This window comes from Lepidochelys kempii, chromosome 6 (assembly GCF_965140265.1).
Source record: "Lepidochelys kempii isolate rLepKem1 chromosome 6, rLepKem1.hap2, whole genome shotgun sequence".
NCBI classification, from domain to species: domain Eukaryota; kingdom Metazoa; phylum Chordata; order Testudines; family Cheloniidae; genus Lepidochelys; species Lepidochelys kempii.
Window position 1 is genome coordinate 70,139,034 of NC_133261.1, and position 18,218 is coordinate 70,157,251.

Below are 18,218 nucleotides of genomic sequence, written 5' to 3' on the forward strand. Positions count from 1 at the left end.
CCAGCGTCAGAGCAATGGCAAACAATCGGGCATCTGAGAGTGCTGTCCAGAGCACTCACAATGGAGCACTCTGATGGGGCTAAAACATTGTCGTGGGTGGTTCTGGGTACATGTCGTCAGGCCCCCGTTCCCTCCCTCCCTCCGTGAAAGCAAGGGCAGACAATCATTTCGCGCCTTTTTTCATGAGTTACCTGTGCAGACGCCATACCACGGCAAGCATGGAGCCAGCTCAGGTAACCGTCACCCTATGTCTCCTGGGTGCTGGCAGACGCGGTACGGCTTTGCTGCACAGTAGCAGCAACCCATTGCCTTCTGGCAGCAGACGGTGCAATACGATTGGTAGTCGTCCTCGGCGTGTCCGAGGTGCTCCTGGCCACGTCGGCTGGGAGCGCCTGGGCAGACATGGGCGCAGGGACTAAATTTGGAGTGACTTGACCAGGTCATTCTCTTTAGTCCTGCAGTCCTACTGAACCGTCTTATGGTGAGCAGGCAGGCGATACGGACTGCTAGCAGTCGTACTGTACCATCTTCTGCCAGGCAGGCAAGAGATGAGGATTGCTAGCAGTCGTATTGTACCATCTTATGCCAGGCAGGCAAGAGATGAAGATGGCTAGCAGTCGTACTGTACCATCTTCTGCCGAGCAGCCATGAGATGTGGATGGCATGCAGTCCTTCTGCACCGTCTGCTGCCAGCCAAAGATGTAAAAGATAGATGGAGTGGGTCAGAACAAGAAATAGACCAGATTTGTTTTGTACTCATTTGCCTCCTCCCCTGTCTAGATCACACTGCAGTCACTCACAGAGAAGGTGCAGCGAGGTAAATCTAGCCATGTATCAATCAGAGGCCAGGCTAACCTCCTTGTTCCAATAACAACGATAACTTAGGTGCACCATTTCTTATTGGAACCCTCCGTGCAGTCCTGCCTGAAATACTCCTTGATGTACAGGCACACCCTTTGTTGATTTTAGCTCCCTGAAGCCAACCCTGTAAGCCGTGTCGTCAGTCGCCCCTCCCTCCGTCAGAGCAACGGCAGACAATCGTTCCGCGCCTTTTTTCTGTGCGGACGCCATACCAAGGCAAGCATGGAGGCCGCTGAGCTCATTTTGGCAATTAGGAGCACATTAACCACCACACGCATTATCCAGCAGTATATGCAGCACCAGAACATGGCAACGCGATACCGGGCGAGGAGGCGACGTCAACGCGGTCCCGTGAGTGATCAGGACATGGACACAGATTTCTCTGAAAGCATGGGCCCTGCCAATGCATGCATCATGGTGCTAATGGGGCAGGTTCATGCTGTGGAACGCCGATTCTGGGCTCGGGAAACAAGCACAGACTGGTGGGACCGCATAGTGTTGCAGGTCTGGGACGATTACCAGTGGCTGCAAAACTTTCGCATGCATAAGGGCACTTTCATGGAACTTTGTGACTTGCTTTCCCCTGCCCTGAAGCGCATGAATACCAAGATGAGAGCAGCCCTCACAGTTGAGAAGTGAGTGGCGATAGCCCTGTGGAAGCTTGCAACGCCAGACAGCGACCGGTCAGTTGGGAATCAATTTGGAGTGGGCAAATCTACTGTGGGGGCTGCTGTGATGCAAGTAGCTCACGCAATCAAAGATCTGCTGATATCAAGGGTAGTGACCCTGGGAAATGTGCAGGTCCTAGTGGATGGCTTTGCTGAAATGGGATTCCCTAACTGTGGTGGGGCTATAGACGGAACCCATATCCCTATCTTGGCACCGGAGCACCAAGCCACCGAGTACATAAACCGCAAGGGGTACTTTTCGATAGTGCTGCAAGCTCTGGTGGATCACAAGGGACGTTTCACCAACATCAACGTGGGATGGCCGGGAAAGGTGCATGATGCTCGCATCTTCAGAAACTCTGGTCTGTTTCAAAAGCTGCAGGAAGGGACTTTATTCCCAGACCAGAAAATAACTCTTGGGGATGTTGAAATGCCTATATGTATCCTTGGGGACCCAGCCTACCCCTTAATGCCATGGCTCATGAAGCCGTACACAGGCAGCCTGGACAGTAGTCAGGAGCTGTTCAACTACAGGCTGAGCAAGTGCAGAATGGTGGTAGAATGTGCATTTGGATGTTTAAAGGCGCGCTGGCGCAGTTTACTGACTCGCTTAGACCTCAGCGAAACCAATATTCCCACTGTTATTACTGCTTGCTGTGTGCTCCACAATATCTGTGAGAGTAAGGGGGAGACGTTTATGGCGGGGTGGGAGGCTGAGGCAAATCGCCTAGCTGCTGGTTACGCGCAGCCAGACACCAGGGCGGTTAGAAGAGCACAGGAGGGCGCGGTACGCATCAGAGAAGCTTTGAAAACCAGTTTCATGACTGGCCAGGCTACGGTGTGAAAGTTCTGTTTGTTTCTCCTTGATGAAACCCCCCGCCCCTTGGTTCACTCTACTTCCCTGTAAGCTAACCACCCTCCCCTCCTCCCTTTAATCACCGCTTGCAGAGGCAATAAAGTCATTGCTGCTTCACAGTCATGCATTCGTTATTCATTCACCACACAAATAGGGAGATGACTACCAAGGTATCCCAGGAGGGGTGGTGGAGGAGGGAAGGAAAATGCCACACAGCACTTTAAGCACAGCACTTTAAAAGTTTACAACTTTAAAATTTATTGAATGACAGCCTTCTGTTTTTTGGGCAATCCTCTGTGGTGGAGTGGCTGGTTGGCCGGAGGCCCCCCCACTGCGTTCTTGGGCGTCTGGGTGTGGAGGCTATGGAACTTGGGGAGGAGGGCGGTTGGTTATGCAGGGGCTGTAGTGGCAGTCTGTGCTCCAGCAGCCTTTGCTGCAGCTCAACCATACACTGGAGCATACTGGTTTGATCCTCCAGCAGCCTCAGCATTGAATCCTGCCTCCTCTCATCACGCTGCCGCCACATTTGAGCTTCAGCCCTCTCTTCAGCCCGCCACTTACTCTCTTCAGCCCGCCACCTCTCCTCCCGGTCATTTTGTGCTTTCCTGCACTCTGACATTATTTGCCTACACGCATTCGTCTGTGCTCTGTCAGTGTGGGAGGACAGCATGAGCTCGGAGAACATTTCATCGCGAGTGCGTTTTTTTTTCTTTCTAAGCTTCACTAGCCTCTGGGAAGGAGAAGATCCTGTGATCATTGAAACACATGCAGCTGGTGGAGAGAAAAAAAAAGGGACAGCGGTATTTAAAAAGACACATTTTATAAAACAGTCGCTACACTCTTTCAGGGTAAACCTTGCTGTTAACATTACATACATAGCACATGTGCTTTCGTTACAAGGTCGCATTTTGCCTCCTCCCACCGCGTGACTACCCCCGCAACCTTCCCCCCTCCCTGTGGCTAACAGCGGGGAACATTTCTGTTTAGCCACAGGCAAACAGCCCAGCAGGAATGGACTCCTCTGAGTGTCCCCTGAAGAAAAGCACTCTATTTCAACCAGGTGACCATGAATTATCTCTCACTCTCCTGAGGATAACACAGAGAGATAAAGAACGGATTTTGGTTGAATGCCAGCAAACATACACTGCAATGCTTTGTTCTACAGTGATTCCCGAGTACGTGTTACTGGCCTGGAGTGGTAAAGTGTCCTACCATGAAGGACGAAATAAGGCTGCCCTCCCCAGAAACCTTTTGCAAAGACTTTAGGACTACATCTAGGAGAACCGCAAATGCCAGGGCAAAGTAATCCTTTCACATGCTTGCTTTTAAACCATGTATAGCATTTTAAAAGGTACACTCACCAGAGGTCCCTTCTCCGCCTGCTGGGTCCAGGAGGCAGCCTTGGGTGGGTTCGGGGGGTACTGGCTCCAGGTCTAGGGTGAGAAACAGTTCCTGGCTGTCGGGAAAACCGGTTTCTCCGCTTGCTTGCTGTGAGCTATCTACAACCTCCTCCTCCTCATCATCTTCTTCGTCCCCAAAACCTACTTCCGTATTGCCTCCATCTCCATTGAAGGAGTCAAACAACACGGCTGGGGTAGTGGTGGCTGAACCCCCTAAAATGGCATGCAGCTCATCATAGAAGCGGCATGTTTGGGGCTCTGACCCAGAGCGGCTGTTCGCCTCTCTGGTTTTCTGGTAGGCTTGCCTCAGCTCCTTCAGTTTCACGTGGCACTGCTTCGGGTCCCTGTTATGGCCTCTGTCCTTCATGCCCTGGGAGATTTTGACAAAGGTTTTGGCATTTCGAAAACTGGAACGGAGTTCTGATAGTACGGATTCCTCTCCCCAAACAGCAATCAGATCCCGTACCTCCCGTTCGGTCCATGCTGGAGCTCTTTTGCGATTCTGGGACTCCATCATGGTCACCTGTGCTGATGAGCTCTGCATGGTCACCTGCAGCTTGCCACGCTGGCCAAACAGGAAATGAGATTCAAAAGTTCGCGGTTCTTTTCCTGTCTACCTGGCCAGTGCATCTGAGTTGAGAGTGCTGTCCAGAGCGGTCAGAATGGAGCACTCTGGGATAGCTCCCGGAGGCCAATACCATCGAATTGTGTCCACAGTACCCCAAATTCAAGCCGGCAATGTCGATTTAAGCGCTAATCCACTTGTCAGGGGTGGAGTAAGGAAATCGATTTTAAGAGCCCTTTAAGTCGAAATAAAGGGCTTCATTGTGTGGACGGGTGCAGGTTTAAATCGATTTAACGCTGCTAAATTCGACCTAAAGTCCTAGTGTAGACCAGGGCTGAGAGAAGGGAGTCTGTCTCTCCTGCTCTCAATGACCCCTCATGCTACCACCCATGCAGAGTGGAGGAGGAAGCTGTCTGACTTGAATGCAGAGGGGACAAAAGCTGGATGGAGTGCAGGGGGAAGGTTAGGAGCAAATCAGGCCAAGGAGTCTGGTTAGACTAGGACTGGAGGTGGGTGGGCAGAGAAATTGTGGCAACTGGAATTGGTGGGCAAGGAAACTGGGAGCCAAGAGGGAGGGGAGACTGGAAATGGTTGGGCAAGGAGACTAGGACTGGGAGCCAGTGACGGAAATGTGTGGGATGCAGACCCAGTGGACTGGGAGTTAGAGGACATCAAGATCAGAAAAGGAGATTGGGGGAAGCTGGGACTGGCTGACCAAGGAGGCAGGAACTAAGAAATTGGGGTCAGGAGAGGAACAGAGGGGATAAATCCAACCAAGACCCGGGATGCCAGGGAAGAATTAGAATTGGCAGAGCAATTCTATTGGCAGAGCAGTTGGGATAAGGAGCCAGGAAAAGGTGAGATTGAGGCAAGGAGCCAGGGAGGTGGTATGGGAAGACAGGCTGGATGAGGAGCCTGGTGAGGTTGACTTGGGAGGAAAGCAGGAGAGAGACTGGACAAGGAACTCGGAAAGGGGGTACTAGAACTATCTGAGTAAGGAAACTGGGACTGAGATGAGAATCTTGGGGAGTGGAGACTGGCTAAATGAGGAGAATGGGACTAGGACAAGGAGCCAGGGGTTGCAGGATTGCAACTGAGACAGGTTGGAGGGGACAGGGCATAAAGGGTCACATTTGGAGGAATGGGCAGAAGAATCTGTGCCTACTAGAGCACACTCTGAAACAGAACTAAAGCCTCCTGAATCTCACCATCTATCTGCTGTCAGATAATATCAGTGAAACCCACTGTCAAAGTGTGTCCCCCAGTCCCCTTTAGTACTGGTCCACATAAAGGACCATAAAGGTCCACTAATACGATCAGTTACTCAGTTCAGCTTGCAGAGGTCTGTGTGGTGAATCTAAAGGTTCTAACGCTGCTGATGACAAACCTGGGGGTCAATATGATGCCACACAATGAAATTTGTTTTTTCATTTTTCTTTTGTATAAGTCTAGGAAATTACACACACAAAGCTATGTTAAAAGGACATTAATAAGGTTGTAAAATCAAGAACTCAAAACTGAGAAAATGCCAGACCTTTGCAACCTTAATTCAGCCACCTAGTGTGTATGCATTATGATCAAGTCTTTAATGACATGAACACATGCTTTTTTCCTTGCACAAGAACCCATTCTCATTCAGTGACCAAGATAGATGGTGTTCATTTAATGAGCTGCTATCCAGTATTTTTGCTTTAGCATCACTGCTCAATGTATGGACCCAGGCCTTAATTCTTGCACACTATTCAAAACCCTGCTTTGAAGACAGAATTATTAATTTCCTCCTGAGCTTTTCTATGGTGTTCATCACTACAGGATCTGAGTGCTTCACAAACATTAACTGAATTATCTTCACAACACCCAGTGAGGTGAAGGGATGCTATGATCTCCATTTTACATATGGGGAGATGAGGCCCAGAGAGATTAAGGTCAAAAGGTTCCACCAACCAGAGATGCTTAGGACTTGATTTTCTCAGTACTTAGCATTATATAGCAACTTACATATTTAAAGCACAGCTCTCATTCACTTTTCGTTGCAGCTGTGAGTATTCAGCACTTCTGTAAATCAGACCCCAGGTCTCAAGTCAGTCACCCAGAAAATGAGGAACACACAGTTAGAGACCACCTGGGAAAAGTTTGGTTTAAGTGATTTATCCAGCATCTCACAGGAACTCCATGGCAGAGATAGGGATGGAATCCAGTTCTCCAGGGCAACATTTATCTTAACTATGAGACCATCCTCTCTCTTCCTCCAACTCTCTACCTTATTCACTATGCACCTTCAAATTACAGACAACAGCAACCTTTAATATACAACCCTGAGTCATCTCCAAAGCAGGTACAGCCTGTGCACTGAATAAAGCTGAAGTCCTGTGGAAAATATAGCATGTAATCATGTAATTCAATGCTGTATTATAAATGTGCTCTGCTTTGAAACAGGAGTAGACCATAGTGCACTGGGGAACTTTCAGTGCATGACAGCAAGGTACACATGGACATTGTGCACGGTAGACTAGCATGGGGTAGATTTACTCCTCAGCTTGTGGCAAACGAAGTGTTCCTATAGACAAGCCCATAGTAAACATATTTGAAATGAAAATTCACAAACAAGAGGGATGAATGCTGAAGGGATACAAAACAGGAATGTCTCACGAGTCAGAGGTACAAAATTATATAAACTGCACTCAATCAATTACAAACAATTCTTTTTTGACATATGATCCAGAGATGAGTCTATCTGACGCTGACATTGGTCAAAGCCCATTGCTGTAAGGTTATATTTGTGTCTTTCAATTACTTAAATGTGCTCAGACTGTGTTTGGTAGATATGCTAAATAAATTTAAAACATATATAAAAATTAAATAAAATCAGAAGTTGGTGTCTCACCTCATTCACCTGGGGCTTGTTAATAATGTTTTTGGCATTTGAGGCATATCTCAAAGTACTCATGGTCTCATTGTAGCTGGAGCTAGCAGGAGAGATGGCTTTAAATGAAGAACAAAACAGATTTAGAGAGATTACTGTTTTTATAAAAATCGTAAATTTATTAATAACTTAAAATGTCTTTAGGGATTTATCTCAAGTCCATAGAGAATGACTTATCAAAATCCCTTAATTTATAAACACATCCTATAATAGTGCTGATCAAAGCCCCAGTCTTAGAAAGACACATGTTCAATCTTAAATTTAGTTCCACTGACTTCCTTCAATGAGATTATCCCCTGTGCATGAAATTAAGCATAGGTGAAAAATCTTTGCAGGACAAGGCCCAAATGATGCAATGGACCTCACACCACAGTAGTGGTTTATTTTTCAGTATACCACACCACATATGAAGTGAACAGAAAGCTGAACTCACTGGCGATCATGATGGTTTTGGAGTTGCCCCCTAGACTGTCCTTCAGAAGCCAGGTGAGGATGGAATCACGGTACGGGATGTAAGCCTGACGCCTAGGCCTGGTGACGCTGCCCGGAGGGTGACTGCTCACATGGCTGTCCCCTTCACTAGTTATGCTGTTTATACTCTGGCAGCTGCTGAACAGCTGAGAGTTTTGTGCTGTAGGTAATACAATAAATATTTTCTGAGAGGGATTATCTTCAGTGGGCTCAGATAGCAATTTCTTGTCTTCTGCATTTAGTGTGTCTTTATTACTCTCAATTCTGCATCTTAATTGGCTGAGATGATAAAAATGTCATTAGTATTGTATTTTACAGTGTCCTGCTGGCTGTCCTCTGATATTAAAGTATTTAAACCATTATCAGTTGTTTATCTGAAAACGCTTTTTTAGAAATCAGTTTAAATATCACTACATTTTTTCTAATGATGGCTATTTTCATTCTATAACGTCAAACTAGTACATGAAGGGGCCACCGAGCTGTTCTCCTCAGCTCAGTATTCTAAATCCAATACACTTTTCAAATACAGCACACAACAAGGGGTCTTGTGGCTTTGTGCATAACTATCTTTCAAAATAAAAAAATATTCATTTTATTACACATACCTAAGGTGGAGATGACAATTCCCAGAGTAACCAATGACTTGTTAATGTTGGCACCTTCTGTAATTCGATCTTTGCAATAACTGGGATCAGCTCTTTCACTAAGACACATATCGGGGGACAAAATACAAACTGTGTGACTATACTTAATATTTAACACATGCCAGGGCAGGCCTGAACGAGAACATGTTCTTCTCAGGTACAAGAATGGAAGAATTCAAACCTCAGAAGTAAACAGTATATGCTTTGGGCATTTTACATAAAATACGTTCCTCTTATGCTACTTTTTAAAGGGCAGCAATTCAAGGTTACACTCTCACCACATCCACATGTGCCCTTTTTAAAGGCAGAGCTCAGCTGAGACAGAGACACAACAATGGCGCTGCAAATGGCTAGTGGAGGAGGAACATAGAACATACTTTCTTGTTCCCTCAGTGCATCATGCAACCCTGTTTAGCACTGAGTCACTGAGGGTAGCGACCTCGCTGGGGACCAGTTCTTTTTCCGAGTGTCCCTATGAGGGGAAGTGGTGGCTCGCTTCCTGGAAATTTTGGAAGACTGAGCACTCCCTTAGCAGAGGTTTTGCTTGGGGAACCATCTGCTGGTGTTGAGTTTGGTCCTTGAGGAGTAGGCTGAAGGGACTTTTCTATTAAAATCATCTTGAGGCAGAGATCTCTGTCATGCCGTGCCCTGGCTTTGAGGTTACTACAATGGGCACATTTTTGAGGGATATGAGTCTCCTCCAAACAACAGACACATGATGAATGGCCGTCAGAGACTGGCACTTCCTCACAGCAAGAGTTACAGCGTTTGAAGCCGGGAGAGCCAGACATTGCAGTTGATAAAAGTTTCCCAATGGGGAACAGGAGGTGGGGGGTGGGAGTGGCGATAACAAATAATTTTGGGGTTGGGAGGAAGAAACGGTATCTAAGAAAACAAGACTTACGAAACTACAACTAATCTAATTATTTCTATAGAGAAAAAAACGAAGAGGCAGCACGGCCACTGAGCTCCGTTTGCAGCCGAGGACGGTTGAGGCCATGCGTATGCTACATGAGGTGCCAACGGCACTGCGAGACGACTACTGCGCACGCACGCCCTGACCGAGCACGGCTACCAAAAACCTCCGATCTGCGGTGCAGGGACGCACCGACATCTGACGTGGAGCACCCACAGCGGGGGACACATCTTGAAGAACGCTTGTTACTGCACAAGGTGAGTAACTTCCTCTTTTGCTCCCTTCTGTGCAGTGTGATAGTGGGGAGAATACTGGTCTTTGTTCACAGTTATTGCATATGATTTTGTGAGTCCATTGCTTGTAATGGATATTGGTCCAATGAAACCCTATTACCAAAACAAAACAATACATGACAGAGTGACAACTTCAGCTCAATATCCTCCTTGGTTTCATATACAGAAGTCATACTTAGCTCTATTAAAATATTAACTGCTGTGTTCCATACAACTGATGATGATGATTTTAAAAATGGAAATTACGTTTTACAAAACTACATTAAAATAATGCTTTTTCCCTTCAGTTCATTATTACCTGCCTGCAAGGTCCACCAGGTTGATCCTGCTTGCAATTTCAGAGGGGAGATTGTTCTCCAGTATAGCCTGAAGGGAAAAATAAATCAAAATTTTTCAATTCAAATATATGAAAATACAAGAGGCTACGTGTTCTATTGAAGAGTTGTATTTCTGGCACTTCTACTTATTATGTGACCTTAGGCCATATAGTACAGTCAAAACATCAACCCAGTAGTTCTCTTAACTTACATGCAAAGCCCACTCTTATGATCATTTTCTCTTGAGCAAACTTCACTGCCTCGTGACTGTATGAAAAGATTTTCTTTTAGACCTGACAAAATCACTATTACTATATTCCAAGGTTCTTTTGTGAAACTGCTGAAAAATATCTTGAATGTTCTAAAATTAGAGGATGTTAGAAGAGCGAGATGGAAAATATCTATTAGATCACTGAGACCATCTTCCTGACCGTGTAGGATACAGTCCCCCAGAAAAAGGATGTATTGTATCAGATACAGCACACTAGGCACCAAGATGCTTAGGAGATGAATACGGAAATCCCAGAAAGTCAAAAAATTCAGGAGGAGGCATTAAAATGCTACTCTTTATATTAACATCCTAATCAGTAAGTAGTAGCTACAGAGTACAAAAGGTAGTGAAACTGCAAACACATTGCCACGTGAATTTTCACAACATTGTTGGGGTGGTATTGTAATATAAAGATCAGTTTTCAATTTAAATTTTTTTCCTTTCACAAGGAGTCTTTGGCTTCACTCCTAACCATAAGCAGGCACAAGGAAACAAGGTAACTTCAACAAATACAAAGCCTTCAAGTTGGTGTACGAAGCGTAACAAAATTTGCAGTATGATCCAAAGGAAATAAGTAGCATAATTTCTACCGAGGTTACTGTAAAGTAGAACAAACTCTGCACAGTATGCTAAACAATGTTCTTTGGGAGGAGAAAAAAAGGAGATTGGAATTTTTAGCTAACCTGAGTGTATTGAATGGTGAAGATGGCATGGGATCTGCTGCTGGCATCATGAACACGCGTAGCTGCTGTGATTCTACATAAAAAGTGCACACACAAAAATTCAGTTGGGACAGTTCATGTTTCTGAAGTACAAATACAAGATTCATCTGATTAACGAAGGCTAAGACTAAAGAACTGTAGCTTTAAATACAGTGGCCAGATTCTTAGATCTGGCCAAACTGTGCCCAGTACAACATCTGAGAAGGTGGAGGGCAAAGGTGAATTAAATCCACCTTTGCATTTTGATCCAGGAGGCAGTCAAGAGACATACATTAGAACAGCCTTCAGGTACATATTTATGGTGTTAAATAAGACCTGAATACAGCTTGAAAGTATAAAGCAAGGTTACTCACCTGTACAGTAACTGGGGTTCTTCAAGAGGTGTGATCCCTATGTGTATTCCAGTGTGAGGTGTGCATGTACTCCAGGTGCTTGGGACTGGAAGATTCTTGCTAGCAGTATCCATTGGTCCACACCTGCACCCTGCTCCTCCTCCTGGGCACAAGGGAAGGTGCAGACCAATCGCCCCTCCAGTTACCTTTCTACTACAAATAGCCCTAATATAAGGCTCCGCAGCACAGGAGAAGGAGGCCAGATAGTGGAATACAGATAGGGACCACACATATCAAAGAGCTCCAGTTACCACACAAGGTAAATAATCTCACTCTCTTCTTTAAGCAATGGTCCCTATGCATATTTCACTGCGGGTGATTCACGAGCAATATTTGTTGAGAAGGAGGGTGTAAGGAACTGTGCTGGATCAATGATAGGAGGACTGCTCTGCCAAAGAATGCATCAGCTGTAGAAGCTTGAACCAGGGTATAAAGTCTTGCAAAAGTGTGAACAGAGCCCTATGTTGCTGCCTTACAGATTTCCAGGAGAGAATCTTGAAGTGAGACTACTGCCGCAGTCTGAGGTCTAGTTGAGTGGGCCCTGACACTTTGTGGGGGAGGGGTCACTGTTAACTCATAACAAAGCAACATACACGCTGAAATCCATTTGGAAAAGTCTCTGAGAAGAGATCTCTTCCCCTCTCATACATTCCACAAAGGATTCAAATAGTCTAGGTGATTTCCTAAAGGATTCTGTCCTAGGTGGAATGCCTGGGCATGACAGACATCCAGAGAGTGACGTTTCCTAATCTCAGCGGTGGCACAAATTTCAGGAAGAACACAGGTAAATTAAGTGAGTCGTCTGTGATGAAATTCCAAGATTACTCTGGGGGGTGAATTTTGGGTATAATCTCAGGGACACTTTGTATCTATTGAAGATAGTGTAAGGAGGCTCAGCCAAAAGGGCCTCCGGTTCACCTACTCTTCTTGCTGAAATGATGGCAACTAGAGAGGCAACCTTCATAGATAAGTGGGCTAAGGCAAATAATGCTAAGTGATCAAATAGAGCCTTCATTATAATATTACATTACTTAATTAATTATATATATTATTTTTGTAGCTTTTTTTAGCTGTTTTATTAATAAAAGGAGATGTTTTTGAGTATGTTGGGGTTTTTTATTAATTTATATTTAATATTTATAATTTAATTTTTTATCATGTTAAAAACTTTGTAAAAGCATTGCGACACTCAAAGGGTTAACAAAGAAAGTTAAGACTGACAAGATGGGGGAGGTAAAAATCTTTTATTGGACCAAATTTGTTGGAGAGAGAGAGAGAGAGACAAGTTTTTGAACCACTCAGAGCTCTTCTTCAGACCTTCAAAAGTCAGACATTCAGACTGTCAAAAGCTTGTCTCTATCATCCATTAAAAGATATTATTACCTCATTCACCTTGTCTCTCAAATGTCCTTGGGCCAACATGGCTACAACTACACTGCCTAAAGTTAAGACTGCCAGGAGATGATGGCTGCTGCCCAAAGAGTAGTTGTGTTAGCTTTGCAATTTTGAGTTGAAGGTTTAGATGGATTTTTAGTGGATTTTTTTTTAAAAGCTAATTTATTTTATCCATACATTTTCTTATTGTTTTTAATTTTGTGGGTTTTTAGGTTATGTTGTAAATTGTTTATTATGAGAGACTAAATAAATATTTTAAACTTGCTTGGCTTAGCTTTGCTTTCTGAGCTTTTGAATTTTTTTAATTGGTTTTATACTTTTGAAGGGTTTTTTTAAATTACAAGTTTTGAGCAACTGACATATTTAAGTTGCTCACATTTTAAAACTGCAATATTTATTTCTATATTAAAGCTTGAATAAGTGTTTTGTTTTTTGTTTTTTTTTTAAACAGGTGAGAATTTTTTGGGCCTGGGCTTTCATAATTGCTATATTTTAGCAATATTATGTTTTACTGCTGATTATTTTATAAATTACATTTTAAATATTTAAGACTTTAGTAAGCTTATTGTTACATTAATTTTGTTTGACAAGCAATTTTAGTTGTTTTATTTTTTAAATTTAGCACTATATTTTCTTTTTTGCATTCAGGTTAATTTTTTATGAGTACACTTAGAAGCAGCTAGGCTCTACTTTTTTTTTGTAATTTTGATTAGATTATTGATATTTGGATAATTCTGATTATTAAGGGTTTACTAGGCATGACTACACCAAGTGATACTGCTATAACTGGGTTTTATTATTAAATTAAGCATTTAATATTTAAATGTTTTTAATACTTCATTATTTAGGGTGTTTTGAGCTTTGCCGTGTTAATTAGTACAACAGTTTTTTTTAACTGCACGTTTCTATAATTACTTTAATTTTTATTGTTTTAGAAGACACTTAAAATGTTATTAGCTACTAAATACTGGGATTGTAATTTTCTTTATTTTATTTTTTATAGTAACACATTTTTAGCTTATTTTTTTGATGGCTTTAAGCTTATGTTTTGTTTTTGCCTTTATTTTTTAAACTTAGTACACTTTACGTGCACAGCTGTTCCCACTAAATACAGTCCTTGACGGATGGCTGCTTTTCACTTTGGATTTATACAAATAGGTAATATAGATTATTGGGCGGGGCAGGGGTGTGTGTGTGTGTGTGTGTTTATTTAACCTGTCAGAATTTTTTATTTATTTATTTTGTTTGGGTTTTTTATAACTACTTTTTATGCTTTTTGCATTTATCTCTCAAGGTGGCACATTTCACTAGTAAAGTTTTAGATACTAGAAATAATCCTTGTGAAACTGCTGCCTAGATTTAGGCTCTCTTTGCATTAGGGTAAAAAAACGCAACTAGATACTACTTTTTTCCACGGAGGCCAATGGTTCCTATTTTAAAAAAATTTTAGTTGCATTTAACAGACTTTTGATGTGCATTTATTTATGGCATTTAACAGACCTTTGCTGTGCTCTGTCAAGTGTTTTTTCTTTTTCTTTCTTTCTCTTTCTTTATTATTCTCCAAAGTTCCTTCTTTACCCTGGTCCCAAGCCTCACCCTAATACTTCTCTGAGTATTCCAACGGGTCCACCTTCAGATTTAACCCACTTCTCAAATGTGACACGAGCTTTTTCAATATTAAAACCTTTAAACTCTTTCAGAGTCATTTCCCTTAATGCTAGGTTGCGACCCTCACACTAAGGGGTGTATACATTGCTTGCTTTAGATGGGTGGCTCTGAATCATGGCACCACTATGTTGGGGTGGTTTCTGAGACCTTACCCACTCAGTACCTATGAGAGCAAGAACTCATTTGGACTATGAACCCATCACAGAGGTTTCTTCACAGGCATACAATCAAAGTACACTTGAGTTGATCAGGCTCAGGGTATAGGGCACACCACACATCCTAAGTTACAAAGAATACTTCTTCTTTTATATGCATTTCCACATTACATTGCATTACATGTTTTGGACTGGCTTGGTCACCAGTCCCTGTACAGCATGCTCTGTCCAGGAGGAGGGGGTTTGAGGGGGAGGGAGAGAACTACACAGTGTAACCAGTCTGTTGTTATAAGATACTAGGCCTGGGAAAAATGAGGTAGGTGGCCACCAAATTGATACCGGAGTCCTGAACAAGTAGATGTGGTAGAGGGACTAATGCTCTTGAAGGTCATGTCAAAAGTTTTTCCCAGTAGGAAGCTGCTGTGGGTGGAAAGAGGACAAGGAGGGATGTTATGTTTGCTACATTGCATCCTCTGACACTTCCTGCGTGGCCTGTAACCCTTTTGATGATAAAAGGGTTGAGGGGCTGGTCATTGTTTGTAGGACTGAGACTTGTGGTATTTCCTTCATGGAGCTGGAGTGTAGGTAACCAGGGAAAGGAGGGTTGCCCTTGAATCGTGTTAAGGAATGTAACAACTCATCTGCCTTTTCACTAAACAAACTGTTTCCCTCAAAGGGTAGATCCTCCACTGTGGATCAGACTTCATTGAGAAATCCAGAGGATTGGCGCCATGACACCTGACACGATTACAGAATTTGCCATTGACCAGGAGGCTGTATCTGTTACAGCAACTGAACGCAGGAAGGACAATCTGGTTAGCAATTCACCTTCTTCACTGAATGCCTGGAGCTGCAGCCTATGTCCTGTAGGAGTTTGTTAGTGAACTCCACAAACTTACTATAATTTAAAAAAAACAAACATATTTTGACCTCAAGGCTTGGTAGTTTGCTATGTGGAACTGTAAGCTCAAAGTAAGTATTTTTCTCCCAAAGAGGTGTAAGTGTTGAACTTCCTTATTGGAGGGAGGAGATCCAGGGTACTGTTGTCTGCTTCTTTCAGCGACAGTTAGTATGAACAACAAATTTGGAGTGGGGTGTGTAAATAAAACTTCTGCTAAAAACTGGCACAAAATATTTCTCTCTCTTTCATCTTGGAGTATGGCATAAATGGCCAGAGTGTGCCAGACTGTCTTGGCCAGATTTAAGAGGACTTCCTTAATAGGAAAAGGCCCCTTACTGGGATCAGTGCTCTAGAGAATGTCAGTAGTTGATGAGGGGTGTCCTGCATTGCCTCCACGGAGAGCTGGAACATGTCAATGATCTTCCTCAGTAGATTCTGAAATTGCCTGTAGTCATCAGGTGGTGATAAGGCCAGTGCAAATACCTTGTCTGTGGATAAAGATGACAACTCAATCGGAACTGGTGGTTCTGCCTGATCCAGCTCTACACTTAACTGCGCAAACTGTCTAAAAACTATTACTCAAAAGCTATTTACAGATAATCGCAGTTAGACACTGAAGAAGTTAGCTAATGCAGTGGACACTGAAGAGGTTCTGTCTCAGTCCACAGGCTGTAGAAAGAAACTGGAGAAGTGGTTGGTCCACACAGTCCCTTATGCCCTCTGTTCAGAGCACAAGAAGGAGAGAAGGAGAATGGACCAACGCATGCTGCTAGCAAGAATCCCTCAGCCTCAGGCACATGGACACCACACAACAGGATACGCATAAGGACCATTACTTAGGTGCCTGTTCGCGAACGCAAGAAGCCTGGGAGGAAGAATTGGAAGTCCTGGCACAGTCAAGGAACTATGATGTGATTGGAACAACAGAGACTTGATGGGGTAACTCACATGACTGGAGCACTGTCATGGATGGGTATAAACTGTTCAGGAAGGACAGGTAGGGGAGAAAAGGTGGAGTAGCAGCACTTTATGTAAGAGCAGTATGATTGCTCAGAGCTCTAGTATGAAACTGGAGAAAAGCCTGTTGAGAGTCTTTGGGTTAAGTTTAGAGGCGAGAGCAACAAGAGTGATGTTGTAGTTGGTGTCTGCTATAGACCGCCAGACCAGGAGAATGAGGTAGATGAGGCTTTCTTTGGACAACTAACAGAAGTTTCCAGATCACAAGCCCTGGTTCTCATGGGGGACTTCAATCACCCTGACATCTGCTGGGAGAGCAATATAGCAGTGCACAGACAATCCAGGAAGTTGTTGGGGACAACTTCCTGGTGCAAGTGCTGGAGAAACCAACTAGGGGCCCTGCTCCTCTTGATCTGCTGCTTCAACCAGGGAAGAATTGGAAGAGGAAGTAGAAGTGGGTGGCAATCTGAGCAGCAGCAACCATGAGATGGTCGAGTTCAGAATCCTGACAAAAGGAAGAAAGGAGAGCAGCAGAATACGGACCCTGGACTTCTGAAAAGCAGACTTTGACTCCCTCAGGAAACTGATGGACAGGATCCTGTGGGAGGCTAATATGAGGGGGAAAGGAGTTCAGGAGAGCTGGCTGAATTTTAAAGAAGCCTTATTGAGTGCGCAGTGTGCAGAAAAAATAGCAAATATGGCAGGTGACCAGCTGGCTTAACAGAGAAATCTTCGGTGAGCTTAAACACAAAAAGGAAGCTTATAAGAAGTGGAAACTTGGACAGATGACATGGGAGAGTATAAAAATATTGCTTGAGCATGCAGGGGTGTAATCACGAAGGCCAAAGCACAACTGGAGTTGCAGCTAGCAAGGGATGTGAAGGGTAACAATAAGGGTTTCTACAGGTATGTTAGCAACAAGGTGGTGGTCAGGGAAAGTGCGGAACCCTTACTGAATGGGGGAGGCAACCTAGTGACATATGTTGTGGAAAACGCTGAAGTACTCAATGCTTTTTTTGCCTCTGTCTCTACAGACAAGGTCAGCTCCCAGACTGCTGTACTGGGCAGCACAGTATGGGGAGGAGGTGAGCAGCCCTCAGTGGTGAAAGAACAGGTTAAGGACTACTTAGAAAAGCTGGACATGCACAGCACAAGTCCATGGGTCTGGATCTAATGCATCTGAGGGTGCGGAGGGAGTTTGCTGATTTGATTGCAGAGCTGCTGTCCATTATCTTTGAAAACTTGTGATGATCAGAGGTGGTCCTGGATGATTGGGAAAAGACAAATATAGTGCCCATCTTTAAAAAAGGGAAGAAGGAGAATCTGGAGAACTACAGACTGGTCAGCCTCACCTCAGTCCCTAAAAAAATCATGGAGCTGGTCCTCAAGGAATCCATTTTGAAGCACTTGGAGGAGAGGAAGGTGATCAGGAACTGTCAACATGCATTCGCTAAGGGCAAGTCATGCCTGACCAACCAGATTGCCTTCTATGAGGATACGGGGAAAGCGGTGGACATGATATATCCTGACTTTAGCAAAGTTTTTGATATGGTCTCCCACAGTATTCTTGCCAGCAAGTTAAAAAAGTATGGATTTGATGAATGGACTATAAGGTAGACAGAAAGCTGGCTAGATTGTTGGGCTCAACGGCTTCATGTCTAGTTGGCAGCCAGTATCAAGTGGAGTGCCCCAGGGGTCGGTCCTGGGGCTGGTTTTGTTCCCCATCTTCATTAATGATCTGGATGATGGGATGGATTCCACCCTCAGCAAGTTCGCGGATGACACTAAGCTGGGGAGAGAGGTAGAGATGCTTGAGGGTAGGGATAGGGTCCAAAGTGACCTA

At 44.0% G+C, this 18,218-nt stretch overlaps 2 protein-coding genes across 8 annotated transcripts in view; both read right to left on the reverse strand.

Annotated features, from left to right (window-relative positions):
* Positions 1-18,218, reverse strand: part of STARD9 (StAR related lipid transfer domain containing 9) — a 244,368-nt gene that overhangs the window by 127,937 nt on the left and 98,213 nt on the right. For all 7 annotated transcript variants that reach the window (XR_012159442.1, XM_073348593.1, XM_073348592.1 and 4 more), the window contains 5 exons: positions 10,869-10,941; positions 9,896-9,963; positions 8,350-8,447; positions 7,707-7,904; positions 7,235-7,332 (listed from right to left, as the gene is read on the reverse strand). Coding sequence is in view for 6 of the 7 variants with exons in the window: in XM_073348593.1 (XP_073204694.1) it covers positions 7,235-7,332; positions 7,707-7,904; positions 8,350-8,447; positions 9,896-9,963; positions 10,869-10,941 (535 nt within the window). In the remaining variant the exon portion in view is untranslated. The remainder of the gene's footprint in view (positions 1-7,234; positions 7,333-7,706; positions 7,905-8,349; positions 8,448-9,895; positions 9,964-10,868; positions 10,942-18,218) is intronic.
* Positions 2,568-6,166, reverse strand: LOC140913022 (uncharacterized). Its single transcript, XM_073348612.1, has 2 exons — positions 3,747-6,166; positions 2,568-3,156 (listed from the first exon to the last, which is right to left on the reverse strand). The coding sequence occupies exons 1-2, from the start codon at positions 4,327-4,329 to the stop codon at positions 2,636-2,638; spliced, it is 1,104 nt and encodes a 367-aa protein (XP_073204713.1). The 5' UTR covers positions 4,330-6,166; the 3' UTR covers positions 2,568-2,635.